General features: G+C 55.8%; 3 protein-coding genes across 3 annotated transcripts; 2 read left to right on the top strand and 1 right to left on the bottom strand.

The window, feature by feature from the left end:
• Positions 1 to 65: 65 nt before the first annotated feature.
• MONBRDRAFT_32039 (uncharacterized protein) lies at positions 66 to 3,949 on the bottom strand (the record flags this gene model as incomplete). The annotated part of the gene is made up of 9 exons (XM_001744843.1): positions 66 to 316; positions 517 to 630; positions 793 to 891; positions 968 to 1,045; positions 1,154 to 1,260; positions 1,404 to 1,506; positions 1,625 to 1,783; positions 1,883 to 1,952; positions 2,361 to 3,949. The coding sequence occupies 9 exons, from the start codon at positions 3,947 to 3,949 to the stop codon at positions 191 to 193; spliced, it is 2,445 nt and encodes an 814-aa protein (XP_001744895.1). The 3' UTR covers positions 66 to 190.
• Positions 3,950 to 4,900: 951 nt separating this feature from the next.
• Positions 4,901 to 5,697, top strand: MONBRDRAFT_7450 (uncharacterized protein; the record flags this gene model as incomplete). The annotated part of the gene is made up of 2 exons (XM_001745021.1): positions 4,901 to 5,257; positions 5,400 to 5,697. Coding segments are annotated over 2 exons (655 nt in total), but the record flags the coding sequence as incomplete, so codon positions are not given.
• Positions 5,698 to 6,010: 313 nt separating this feature from the next.
• Positions 6,011 to 11,825, top strand: MONBRDRAFT_21418 (uncharacterized protein; the record flags this gene model as incomplete). The annotated part of the gene is made up of 4 exons (XM_001745020.1): positions 6,011 to 6,054; positions 7,314 to 7,317; positions 10,699 to 10,801; positions 10,903 to 11,825. 4 exons carry the CDS (start codon positions 6,011 to 6,013, stop codon positions 11,823 to 11,825), a joined length of 1,074 nt encoding a protein of 357 aa, XP_001745072.1.
• Positions 11,826 to 13,983: the final 2,158 nt, after the last annotated feature.

Below are 13,983 nucleotides of genomic sequence, written 5' to 3'. Positions count from 1 at the left end.
TAAAAAAAGGTCGGAAGACTAAGATCGCAAGAACGTCCGTAATGCCGCACCATGTGTTTCCAAAGCGGATGAAACCATTCAATTGCCATCGTGCCACGCTCAGCGTAAACCGATCTCACAGCAACCGCTTGCAGCAACAAGAAAGTCTACTTCAAATGGGTCTGGTATCGAGCTGGGATCTTTATCGAGCTTAAGCCTCTGAATTGACGTGGGGATCAGGATAAGTCAGGGTCTGCAGAGCCAGGGTGTGCTCGCGGAGCACCGCCTGCCAACCGGGTCGCCGAGGTGCAACATCTTCCTGCAACCTTTGGTACATCTGCACCAGCGCCAGTGTTTGCACCCGACCCGACCATAGAGGATCGAAGAAGAAGCAGAACAAAATGAGCAAGGTTGGCGAAGGTAAAAAAAAAAAAAAAAAAAAAAAAAAAAAAAAAAAATGAGATGAAATAAGAACGACAGGATGCAGGAGAAAAGGGGGTCTGCTGTAACATGTCGAGTGGCAAAGGGGTGACAAACCTTGGAAACACGATCGGGCAATTCAGCGAGGCGTGGAGGCACGGGGAGTCGCCGTCCGTTTTGAAGGATGGCGGCTACAACATCTGCTTCGCGAACTAAATCACCGTACGGTACCTGGCCCAACGTCCATATTTCATACAACAAAACACCAAAAGACCACGCATCGCTGGCCAATGTGAACAGGCTTTGTGCCAACACTTCCGGTGGCTGCCACCGTGCTGCCGTCTCGATCAAACTAGCTTGGCGATAATACTCATCTGGACTCGACTCCTGCACCGTTGAAACGGTACTGCCGAGTCCCGAGCTCTGTTGGTTAATGGAGGGTGTTGAATCACGCCCCACCAGCCGTGCGTGCCCAAAGTCGCCCAAAGCAGCCTGTTGAACGGCGGCGAGGACGTGAATGTGACAGACAAACACCCAGAGTCCAGCATTGTCACGAGCACATGCTGACCTGCAAGCCATGGTCGCTGACAGAGCGCACAAGAATGTTGCGCGCAGCCACGTCGCGATGTATCATCCCCAAGTGACTCTGCCAAAAAGCATATCCATTGAGTTTAGCACCAATCAAAACACGGAGCACTCAAGAGTGGAAGCCATGGGAAATGCTGCGGATGACACTGTCTGGACTCATTCATACCAGGTACTGTAGGGCGCGTGCGGTTTGCAGCGAGGCCTGCAGCAGATGCCTTGGGCTCAGGCTAGAGGTAGCTCGTGAGCCTCGTAAGACTTGGAGCAGATTGCCCCCTGGGATTAGGCAGGACAAGGCGATATCAGAACGCTTGCCCAGCAGCATTCAGCAAGGCTCGCAGGCCTTTTTTGGTGTATGTGGCTCGTTGCTCAGGGCTCGGCCCTGACTTCACAGCTGGTGCGGAAAAAGAGGCGCGCACCTGCACAATATTCGAGACAGAGCATCAAGCCCAAATCTCCGTTGCGCAGAAATCCTTTGAGCCCCACGACGTTGGGACTTTGAGCCAACATGAGCATGGTTGTCTACAAATCGTGTTTTTGTTCGGGAGATCGCATGAACAATACCAAACAGGATGCTTGAGCACACACTCTCCACACACATAGAGGAAGGGCAATTTTGAAGCCCCAGACACACACAGACCTCCAGCAAGATGGCAGCCTGAGAAAGCCCAGTAGCCTGGCATTTGGCAACAATGTCTTCATGCGTAGCACAGATAAGGCCTCTGCGCACTATACCAAAGTTGCCACGGTGAAGCGTCGGGCCATCAACCACGACACTTGCAGCATCCAGTTCATACGCCTGTGTATCGGCACCATCCGTTTCCCACAAACAAGAGCATGTGACAAGCGTCCCGAACAAAGCAGGCCGAAACGGTGAGTCGAGGACGAGAAGGCGTACCTGCAACTTGGCCAGCACGTCTGTGTGATTTCCGTCAGCGGCTCCGCTTGCTCTCAAAGCTTGCATCAAGCTAAGTCCATGGCGTCCAAAAAAACGGGTGGCCATCCAAGAATTCAATGAGAACTGCAGCTTGATCCGAGGCACCTGGCCCCGTTTTGGTAAAGTCACATCGACCGCAGGTATTGGGACTCGGGAAAAAGCAGGCGGGTGGTGATAGCCGAGACAACAGGATTGAGACGGCTCACCGCGCCTCAAGAAGATCGTTGCTTTGCTCGCCGAGTTGCTGCGTCAATAAACTGCAGACATTTCAGATATTCGATGAGACCCATACAGATATGACCATGTTATTGTCAGACATGTCATTGTCAAGATGAGGAGGGTCTCGGCCGCACAGGTTTGTAGTTTATCGAGCCGAAAGCATGCGTGAAGGGAAGAGCGTCGACCGGGCTGGAGCACAGAGACAAGCATGAAAACGAACCGACGCTGAAGCCGCCGGCGTCGCTCATAGATCAGACCTAGAATGAGCGCACATAAACCCACGACGATGGGTAGGATGACGGCCAGGGAGAGGAGATTGCTGCCCGAGCTACTTTGTACCGCTATGCGGGCGGTCGTAGCGGGCATGAGGGTGCTGAAGGCGGTGCTTGGAAATGGCAGTTGGAGATTATCCAGCTTCAGATCGATGCCAATTTCGTGGCCAAACGCGGTGCCGTTGGCAAGGAGCCGATGCCGAGTTAGGTAGAAATCAACCACGGCCTGCGCAACAGCAATGTAAGGACCCCGCCACTGCGGAACGTTGTCGTCGATCAACACAAAGACGTCAGCCACAAACACCGTGTACGGGAGGTGGGAAACATAGAGACAGGGGTAGACGGCCATCTCATCAAGAGGCCGTCCGAAGAAAACACCGTAACGCCAGCTGGCATGGAAGCGGCTTCCCGTGCAGTCATCAAGCACGTCAATGCCTGTTGTGTCCCATAGCTGCTCACACTGTTGCTCATCCGAGGCGTCGGCACAGTCAACGTGACCATCGCAGAGCTGATGGAAAGGTAAGCTTGTTGGCTCTTGTCCGTGAGCAGCGGCGCAAGGCCAGTGCGAGGCATGGCTAACCACGTGGCAGTCTTGGGCAAAGGCCGGAGTACTGGAGGCGGCGGTTGTGTTTGATGTGACAACAGAGGTTGTCGCCCCGACAACGGTGGTGGAGGTGGATAATGCTTCGGTGGTGGCTCTGGTTGAAGCGGCGGGTGGTCCTGGAAGAAGGGCATGGCAGCCGGGGACTGGTCCGCAGGCCGAAGGGAGTCGTATGGAGGTGCAGTCGGCGTGCATGGGGGCAAGCAAAAGGTCGGTACGGATGGTTTGAAGCGGGTTGGAGCTGAGGTCCAGAGTTTGCAGATTTTGGAGCATGGGAAGGTCGCGAGGGGTGACAACGGTAAGCCGATTGGAGCTAAGATTGAGATGGCTGAGTCGCATCAAGTAGGAGAACGCGCCGACGCCCAGCTCTGTAATTCGATTGTTGCTGACGTCAAAGCTGGTCAAATTGGCCAAGCCGTATGTATCTACAAAGGCAATGTCCATGACACGATGATGGCGGACGCGTAGATGCTCCAAGTCAGCAGGGGCACCGCCATACGGAAGGGAAGTGAGCTTTTGTAAGCGCGGCAGACCAGAACCGTCGCAATCCAGGCTGGGACGATTTGAGGCCGCCGACCAGGAAACAACGCAGTTGACGGCCGAGAAATAATCAGACATGACGCCACTTGGGTCGAGATAGAAACGGTTATCACGAGCACAAGTAAACTTGGTCCAATAAACGTTCTCTCTGCAAGAGTCGGTCAGATTCGATGTGGGCCTGAGCACGCAAGTCGCGCCCACGGGGATGTAGCGATTGAAGAGCATGGGCTTGTCGCAGTCAAAGCAGAGGAAGCCAAAGCCATCCGCGGGGTCGATAAGATGTTTGGGACAGCCCGGCATGTCGATCTGGGCAGCGAGTGGCCAACAAAGGAGCACCAAGGTGATGCACAGCAGGCCCCAGCCTGGCAGCCTCGATGCCCAGGGACGGTTGCTCATGGTGAGAAAAATGTCGAATGGCTGAACGAGGCCGCTCGTGAGGGAGACAAGCAAAAGGCCATCCAGGTCGCGGGCCAAACCCCTTGTCCAGCCCCACCGTCAACCTCGTTGCAGGACAGGGCAGGGGCAGAGCCAGGCAGGTCGGGTCACATGCTCAAAGCCATCGAAATACGTGTACTAATCCAATGCTCATGGACAAAAACTGGAAACCGTCTCTCTCTCTCTCTCTCTCTCTCTCTCTGTTGTGCTTTTCCTTTGTGTCTTTGCTCTTTATTTCTCTCTCTCTCCTTCTCTACATGTGGTAGTTGTGCTACATGGATTCCCACCTTTACCAATTCGCTCTCTCTCTCAAGTGTCTTCTCTCTCTCTCACATACACACACACACGTACATGTACACCAATCCGTCGACCCTACCGACCGGAAGACAAGATCTTGTTTAGGTCCCCTGACTGGTGTCGGGGGTGGTGGCTGTTTCGGCCAACAAACAATGCGGGTGCCAAGTGAATTGGTGCAGTGTCTTTTGAAGTTATTGCAGAAGTCAACACCCTGACAATGTAAAATTACGTCGTTGTTTTTCAGAAACGTGTAAGTGAATGTCAGATGTTATTCCATCCCTTTCCAGCAGAGAGTGGGAGAGAGTAGCGAGATGCTGCTTGTGGCCATTTGCCTCACTCTTGTTCCTCCCAGTGTACTTTGCACGCTGCTGTCGGCCTGCTTGGGGCACACACGGGATCATTTGGACTGCCCCTTGCTGCTGCTGCTGCTGCTGCTTGCTGCTTGCTGCTTGCTGCTTGCTGCTTGCTGCTAGATGGAGGCACGGAAGAAATAGCTAGGAGGCAGACGGTTAAGAATTGGCCGCTTGGCAGACTATTTCGCGCAGTGTGCTGGCCGTTGGCACTTCTGACTAGCCCTCAGGGTGTTGTCGGGATTAGACACGGCCTCATCCTCCCATGGCGACGCGCTATGCGGCCTATACGGCTGGTCGCCAGCATCAGTTGCCCGCCTCGGGGGCACTGAGTGGCGTTGGAGACGAGTCCAATCCAGAGCAGGAGGCGCTCGAGGCCAAGCTGCACGCGGCTCGCAGCCTTCAATGTGATGTTGTGACACCGCAGCTGGCAGTACTCCTGGCTCAGGAACTTCTCGTCGATCTTGAGCCCGTCAAACCTCCCGTCACCACCAAGCAGAAGCCTCCCTCCGCAGCAGCAGCCTCCCCGCGCCCTTCACGCCGTGCTTCTCGTGCCCAGCTCCCCCCGCGTCCGCCTGCCGTCAATCTGCCCTCCCGTCACACGCTCACCAGCATTGCAACGGTGAGCTCCTTGACCGTTAGGATCCCGGCCCAGCTCGTTCTCGGTGTTGCTCACTTTTTCCACATTCCACTTATCAGTATTGGTTTTACCCATCTTACCACGACCATTCCCATGACTTGTAATTGGCATGCGAAATCCCTAGTTATTTGACATCCCCGCCACGGGCCAGTCCTGGCTTGCCCTGGCCCTTCGGATTCGTGACGAGTGCGCCCGACGCCGTGGGCCAGCTGCAAGCGAACGCCTACTGCGCCAATTGCATCGCTACGAGCTTCACCGCTGTTTGCACCTTCTCCAGCTCGCCATGACCATTTTCATATCTCGCCACCACCAGCTTGCACAACGCCAGAAACATGAGCAAGCCATGGCCGCCGCACACCACCTCACGCCTACGACTCCGCGACTCCGTCGGCGCAGCCTCTTGGGCATCAACCGCGATCGCAGTCGGTCCCCCTCCCCGTCACCCTCGCCATCACCTTCAGCTTCTCCAGCTGCATCCCCTCGCCCTGGTCGCCGGCGCTCCAGTCTCTTCCTGGGTGCTGCAACTCTGGGGCAGCCAGAGCCGAATCCCGAGCTTGAAGAGGATTTTGAAGCCGACCTCATCGAACGCCTACTCGACGCAGCGACCAAGCTTGCACGCACTGCTTGGCACGCCTGCTGGGCCAACGACGAAGCGGCCTCCGCTCTCCTGGCGCTCCGTGCTGGTCTTAGCACCCAACTCTGCGCGCCACCAGCCATTGCCGCCGAGGCAACGGCATGGTTGACGAGTGCAGCCCAAGCTCTACCCGCCCTGCACGCCCGTCAGCAGCAACGACTTCCCCAGCACGTACTGGATGAGGTGGCAGCCGCCGATGAGGATGCGGCCTTCGAGTTGGCGCGCTTGGCCCGAGAACACCAACAAGCATTGCTGACTTCGATTGGACACCTGGCCGCCCAGCTCGTGACCATGTACGCTGACGTCCTTGGACTAACGCCCGCAGGCGCACAGGCACTGGTTGCTCTTCACAGCACCCTGGCCGTTCCCCGCGTCGTGCTCAATGAGGATCAGCCCCCCGTGCATAGCCTAGCCACGGGCCGTGATGTCTTTGCCGTGGGCCTGGCCAACGGCGACCTGCGTTTGTTTCAGGTGGCGGGTCAGCGCTGCTTGGGTTTGCATGCCTGGCGTGCCCACGATACGACGGTGTCGGCGCTTGCCCTGCACGTACCGCCGCACAGCCACCGCTGGCACGTCTTTTCAGGCAGTCGCGATCATCACGTGCGCGTTTGGGACTTTGACAGCGAACGCGGCCAGGCGCAGCTCTTGCAGACACTAGTGGGCCACTTTGGCTGGATTCGATGTTTGGCCTACTGCGAGGGTTACCTGATCAGCGGCGCCGGTGACGAGACGGTGCGATTGTGGCGGCCCGGAAACCGCAGCACCACCTCGCTGAGCACGGTCAAGTGTCACGAACACTGGGTGACCCGTCTCGTTTTTTGGTCTCCCACCCGCATCGTGAGCATTGGGGCCGATGGCTGTTTGGCTTTGTTGGAACGCCGCGAGGCACAGCTGCATTTATATGCCCGCTTTGAGCTAGGTCGCGGTCGCCTGAACGATGCTGATTGGCTCACTTCCAGTCTTGGTCACTTTGCCGTGGTAGCCAGCTCAGACGGCTCGGTGTCTGCCTGGCGCCTAGAGTGGGCGACCAAGTCGTGTGAGTTGAGCTCCGTCTGGGACCATGGCCGCCCCAACGAGCCCGTTCCACGTTGCATGGCCGTGGCTACTACTTCGGCTCGCATCGTGTCGGTTGCTGAGGATGGCGATGTGCTCATGAAGAGCATCGTGGTCCATGAAGATCATGGTCTCCGCCGCTGGACCTGTGACGTCACTGCTGATGCCCCGCTTTGCGCCATGCTCGGCACGCGCATCCTCATCTCGGGCCAGCGCCTGCTGCTTTACTAACGCTCGGCTCAACAGGCGACGTCCTACCTGACTCATGCGTGTGTCAAGGAGTACCACTTGTGTCTCCAAATTTGATTGCAATTCAGTTTTTCTGCTTTGCATTAATTTAGGCTTGAATAGGCTCGTGTGTCTTGTATTTTTTGGTTTTTTCGGGCGGGTGGGGCATCTGTTGGGGGGGTGGGGGCGGCTTCTCAGTGTTTCATGTGTTTGACGTGCTCAGAACCCCCCGTTCCCCCGAATGGAATCAATTGAAGGAAGCGAATACCGAGCCCAAAATACCCCAGACTGTTTATGCTTCCACAACAGTGCGCGCGAAAATAGTAACGTTCAGAATGAATATTGTTGCAAAAGGGAATTTGGCCTCAAATGTTCCTATGAATTCTTGAAAACTGATTCACATGCTGATGTAGATGATGAAGCGGCCAAGGGCGAGCGCGAACCTTGAGCATCGGCAGCAGTGATATGAGATGTTGATACCGGCGCACCGAGCTAACAGCAATCCGACGTCAATCAGCCACCAAAACTCTTTACCATACATGATCATTGATAATTTTTAAAATCTAAAGAAAATACAGGAGAAACCAGCGCAGACAAGCCAGCACCTCGAGATGGCTTGAGATGCGAAATGTTTTTTTCCATGATTCAGACAGTAGTGAGAAAATTTTCCCACTGCTTCAGACGATTCAAATTCAGCGATAGCCTCCAAACGCCTAAATGCCTTGGCATGATGGCGATGCCAGTCAGTCTTCCGGTCCTTATGAGACGTTATGACTCCATTACGAAGTGCCTTACTCTGCCAAGGACGTATCAAAAGAAAGGTATCAGATCCTGTTTTGGTGTCGCAACAGCGTCAATTATCTGCCTTAACATGGAATGTTGAGGCATGGGATCGTGGAAACGAGTCGGGCCCGTTCAGGTCCAAGCGCAGAATGGATGGAGTTTGTAACCCAGCATGAAACAAAGGTCGAACCGGCTGCATCCCAGCGGGGTACACAGCAGCAGCCATGTTCGGCAACAACATGCTAAATCAGCCCACGAACCAGCAATGAGCTGTTTCGTTCGTGAGCGTCACAAAGGGGGGCAAGCACCCAACCAAACCAGCCATGGCTCAACGGGGTCTAGTTATGCGCGGCAAAATCTGGAACGAAGACATGCAGCCGCAAGGACAAGGTGAAGGAGAATTACGGATCGATGAGCTGATCTAGCTCGGTCCATGAAGGCAAGCGATTTTGCTCCAGCTTGGACCAGGCCAGCCGACCTACGCAGGCGGCGAGTCGACAAGCATCCACGACTCGTGAGTTCCCTCACTCGCACCATAAAACGAATGAGAGGTGTGTGCGTGTGCGCGCGCAAACGGGGTGTCATGCCCTCACGAACCATCCACATAAATCTCAAATGCGCCCGTGGTTAAAAGATTCTGAGCCACGGTGCTGCCCACAAAGAAGAGAACGGCAAAGGCCGTAATCTACCAACCGAGAGCAACAACCACGTGAGCCTTGACGCGCCACCGATCTCTGCTGTATGGCTCGGTAAAACTGGCATAGGAGATCCCGAGGGGGCAAAGATGGGCCACACAAGTTCCGGCTGTGGTCATTGGAGGCAAGGTTGGGACGGCCACCTCCCAGTGGTTGATGTCGCCGTGGCCGGACCGTACCTTGTTGGCCTTGAGCGTCTCGTAGAACTCGGGCGGCCGCATGTTGAGCTGGGCAAAGAGCCAGTCACCAATGAACAAGAGGCCAAAGCCCAGCCACATGCCGAGCTGCAAAAACTGCGCCAGACTCTGTCGCCAGGCAGGCGGCTCGGCGTTGGCGCCCTGAATTGTCAAGTGGGGATGGCGAGCCTGCCAAGCAAACGACCCAAAGTGAGGTACTGACAGTCAAAGGCCATGCGCTGTCAACGCCACCAGTTCTCGAAGTACAGGATGAGCAAACCTTTAGGTGCTGTGCAATTTGCCTAAAGGCGTTGGCGTAGCCTCACGAGGTACTATGTTCAGAATGCAGCACAACGGGTGCGCGACCGTGAGATGCACGAGGAGCGCTTGCTCACGCCGCTCGCACCATGCCAGGCTGGCTCAGACTCACCAAAACTCAATGAGGACATCACTGCCCGGGACAGCTTCAGCACATGGAGCCAGCAAGACCATGCCAAGCAGGGCCGCGGCCATGACGAGCAGGGACAGGCCTCCGAGGCGCTGCCGGGCACGCCCGAACAGCCCAGTTGTGACGGTGACGCGCGCCATGGCAAGAAGCAAATTGCAGTAGACGAATAGAGTGAGCATATGTATTCCTGTGTCATCCTGTGCACGACGATATCATTTTTGAGCATCTTTTGCATTTTAAACAATTCACGTTTCCGCAGCCAGAGGAGAGAGAGAGGGTGTGCTTCTTCTTTCCTGGTGGGCCAACGACCACACCCATGCCTCTCCGTTAAGCTTGCCACCTTACTCACCCAACCACACACACACCCTTCGCCCGCTCCCCCAACCCGGCTCGTCCTCCCCCTTTCCTATGGAAGCGGGCGGAGACCCTGGCTGGTGGATCAGCGACTTGAAGCCGCCTGAGCTCATCATTGCTCGTCCCTTGTGCCTCGTGTCGTTGGGTTTGGGCGGAAAGATGGTCCAGGTCGGTCCGCCCTTCAGACCTTCTTGACCCCACCCTTGTCGTCCACAACCTCAATCAGGAGGGAGCGCTTACCTTAGGATATGGTTGCTAGCATGGAAGCAGGAAGAAGTTCGGTGGGGCACACACTCGTGACTGATCCGATCGCTGGTCGGTACCGGGCATTTTTTTTCCTGTTGGCTCATCCAAAAAGACCTTGTTCATCAGATTCTTGTGTGCCCACTGCCCTGTTAAACCGTCGTCATGGTCAGCGCTGCCATTCGTTCTGCCCTAAAAGGTACGAGTAAAGCTGCCCTTTTCATCTGCATCAGTCCCATCTGTCACTGACATGACTGACATCCACTGGCTTTCGCTCACATTGATCGCTTGTTGTGTTTCAGTGGGTGCTGGTGTGGCTGCCGGTGCCGTTGCCTTTGGCGCCACAGCCACGACTGAGGATAAGTCTGGTGCTTTGCTTCAGGTGAGTTGTGTCTCTGTGCCCTCTCGCCACCTCTCCTGGTCTGCTCCTGATCGTGGTGGTGGCCTCTGCCATTGTCGAGGCTCTCTCTGCCAGTGGCATCAGCTGACCTTGACAACGAGAGCACGACACGATCTGGCCTCACTTTGACACCGGCGCGCTTGCTCATTGCTTTAGGACATTGTCGATCGTGTCAAGCGTATCGAGCGCCAACTGGGTGTCAAGACTGGTGGTGCCAAGGAGGTAAGAGTTGAGCATCTAGGCGGCTGCCGTTGATGAACATAAGAATAATATTATTCTTCAAATTTGTTTTTGTGTTGTGCGTATTTTGTTGTGCGATTGATTTTGCTGATTTGCTTGACATGCATAGGAGAAGTATGGCGCTGGTTTTCCCTACTTTCCCAAGGGCTGCACGTCCTTGCTTTCCAAGCATCTGACCGTTGACGTCTACGAGCAGCTCAAGGACAAGATTACGCCCAACGGCTTCACTCTTGAGCGTGCCATCCAGTCAGGCGTGGACAATCCCGATTCCGGTGTGTCCTCAGCGCCGCGTTGCACCCTGCCGCGGGGAATGTCGTGGTTTCCTCACCCCACACTTGTCACCGGACCCTCCTCCCTTGTTCCTACCGACTAGGCGTGGGCCTATATGCTGGTGACGAAGAGTGCTACTCGGTCTTCGGCCCGCTGTTCGACGCGGTTATCGAGGACTATCACGGCGGCTACAAGCCCTCAGACAAGCACGTGTCGGACCTTGACGCCGCCAAGCTCAAGGGCACCGTTGACCCCGAAGGCAAATACGTGCTCTCGACTCGCATCCGTGTGGGCCGCAACATTCGTGGTCTCGGTCTCTCCCCTGGCTGTTCGCGTGCTCAGCGCCGTGAGGTCGAGTCACTCGTCACCAAGGGTCTCGCCAATCTCAAGGGCGACCTGGCTGGCAAGTACTTCCCTCTCAACGGCATGAGCGAGGCGGACCGCAAGCAGCTGGTGGCTGACCACTTCCTCTTCAAGAAGGGCGACCGCTTCCTGGAGTCGGCTGGTGCCAACCGCGACTGGCCAGAGGGCCGTGGCATCTTCCACAACAACGAGAAGACCTTCCTCGTCTGGGTCAACGAGGAGGATCAAATGCGTATCATTTCCATGCAAAGCGGCGGTGACGCCAAGCAGGTCTTTGAACGCCTGGTGCGCGGTATCAGTGCCATTGAGGAGCAAGTCAAGGCAGCGGGCCGTGAGTTTGCCCACAACGATCATCTCGGCTACATCCATAGCTGCCCCACCAACTGCGGTACTGGCATGCGTGCCTCCGTGCACGTGCAGCTTCCCAAGGTCGGCGCCCACCCCAACTTTAAGAAGTGGTGCGCCAAGCTTCGCCTCCAGCCCCGTGGCATTCACGGTGAGCACAGCGAGAGTGACGGCGGTGTTTACGATCTCTCCAACAAGGAGCGTCTCGGCAAGTCGGAGGTGCAGCTCGTGCAGACCATGATCGATGGTGTCAACACCTTGATTGCTGCCGAGAAGGCCCTGGCCGAGGGCAAGCCTCTGCCTTCGGAGCTGCAGTAAACATTGGACCTTTCGTCGCCCTCGGGCTTAATGATTTAGCCCTTTGGCCTTCCTTTCCGAAGGCCCAGTCCTTGCGCGAACACGCGAGGGTTTAAGCAAAACACTACAATAGTACACACTACCCTACCTGCCTTGCTACGCCTTCGAGCTGTGCGCATGGCTTTTGAATGCTCTCCTTTTTCCTTTTGATTGGCTTTTCTGCGCTCACTACTAGTGCTTTTCCTTCTGCTTGTCGTTTTTTCTGTGTGCGCTCTGAGCGACCTCAAATTCAAAACAGCTTTTTTCTGATTCGTTTGTTGTCGTAATCAGCCGAACACTTTCTTTAATTTTGAATCAACATTCCCATAAATTAACTTGCAAACACGCGGAGAGGAGAGAGAGAGACACACACACACACACACACGTGTGTGTGGTATTTCTTTCTTCACTCGCAACACCGCGTCGTTCTTCCCGACTGGCAGTGCGCGCAGAGGGGAGCGGGGGCTGACGTGTGCTACTCCTGTCTTTGGCACGAGTAGGCAGCTACGTAGTGGTTCCTGGGCTTGAGCTTGCCTGATCATTATCATGACTTCGATTGCAGCCCAGTTGAAGGGCCACCAGTTTGCGCTGGGTCGGCCCACAGCCGAGACTGCGGATGGAGCGCCGCTGGCCAAATCGACGACCCCGACGCTGCTCTTTGACAAGGATGAGGCAGCTGGCATTGAAGTTGAGCGCATTTGCGCGCTGGGCGAGAATGGATTTGAGGCTCTGCTTCAGGAGGATGCTGCCCTGGCTAGCTTCAGAACGCTCTTCGGCGCGGCCGCCCTCGAGGTGTCGCGTAGCATGAACACAAAGGCCGACAACGCCCGCCTGGATGAGCGCTTGAATCAGTTTCTTCTCAACGTGGGGCCCCATCTCATGCACCCAGGCTGCGCCAAGGCCTTGGAATGGCTTGTGCGCCATTATCAGGTCCACGTGTACAACGTGCCTGCCTTCCTTTCTGCTGCGCTTCCTTATCACGGCACCAAGTTTTTCGCACGTATCGTGGCCCTGCTTGACCTGACCCGCTTCAACACCTTTCGCTGGCTTGAGGCGGTTCGACGCACGGGCCAGCCCATTGATCGTGCCACCATAACCAAGCGTGCTGTACGCGCTTCGGCCGTTCTGGAGTTTATTTGCCAACTCCCTCGGCGTGCCGTCAAGGCCGGCGTAACTGATCGCCGCCTATCCATCTACCTGGCCCTCACGACATCCATCGCCACGGCCGTCATGGCAGGCAAAATGGACGACGCCACCCTTACCACCATCCTTCCCTATCTCATGTTTTGCCTCAAGTCAAAGTTTCATGCCTGCCATCAAGCCGGCATCATGTGTCTCACCCAGCTGTTTGCCACCGTCCCCCTGGAGAGCATCACCCTCAATGCTTTGCTTCCACACCTGCAGTAGGTCCTTTGTGGCGGCTTGTCTGGGCATGGTCTCGCACCAGTGGCCTGCGTTCAAAGACGCAGTGTCACCTTTCTGCTTGTCAATCCCTACTCTCCACGCATAATAATGGCTCACCCTCCGCTGCTCGTCACTTGTCCCTCCCTTCCAGACAACGCTTGTTGGCCCCCGAGACCATGGCACCTGGTTTGCATTGTTTGGTGGTCGCTCTGCGTCACCAAGACATGAAGGGTTGCCATCGTGCCCTTGATGCCATGCTACCCATCATTTTCAACGCAGAGGGCGTGACCATCTTGTCCTCTCTCGGTCAAACGTACGTGTCAAATGCGGGGAACTCGCACTTTTTTTTTTTTTGATTATCTTTGCACGTACGATTGGCTTGGCAAGCAGTCTGCGCGTTCACCACATCCCTTTCTTTCTATTCTGGCCATTCAGGTATGATCTTGATGTGCCCCTTCAAAAGCTGCTTCGCGTCTTGGTCCTGTCCGATGCACCTGCGACTGTCTTTGTCGGTGCCGCTCAAGCTTTGCAATCTTCAGGGTGCTCCGCTGCCACCGTACGTCGTGTCGCACGCCCTCAGGGCGCCTGTCCATAGCTGCAGAGAATGCAGTTATCCGTGCCATCACTCCAGCTCATTGAGCCTCTCACAATTTTGTTTTGCTGCACGCTTCCCTTCCTTTTTTCGTCGACAGTGTGCATCGTTGGCTGCACTCATTTGCGATCAGTTGCTGCGTGC

Source organism: Monosiga brevicollis, genomic scaffold (assembly GCF_000002865.3).
Source record: "Monosiga brevicollis MX1 MONBRscaffold_7 genomic scaffold, whole genome shotgun sequence".
Lineage (NCBI taxonomy): Eukaryota > Choanoflagellata > Craspedida > Salpingoecidae > Monosiga > Monosiga brevicollis.
The sequence above is the reverse complement of the archived record's forward strand: the minus strand, read 5'-3'. Positions and strand labels throughout refer to the sequence as shown.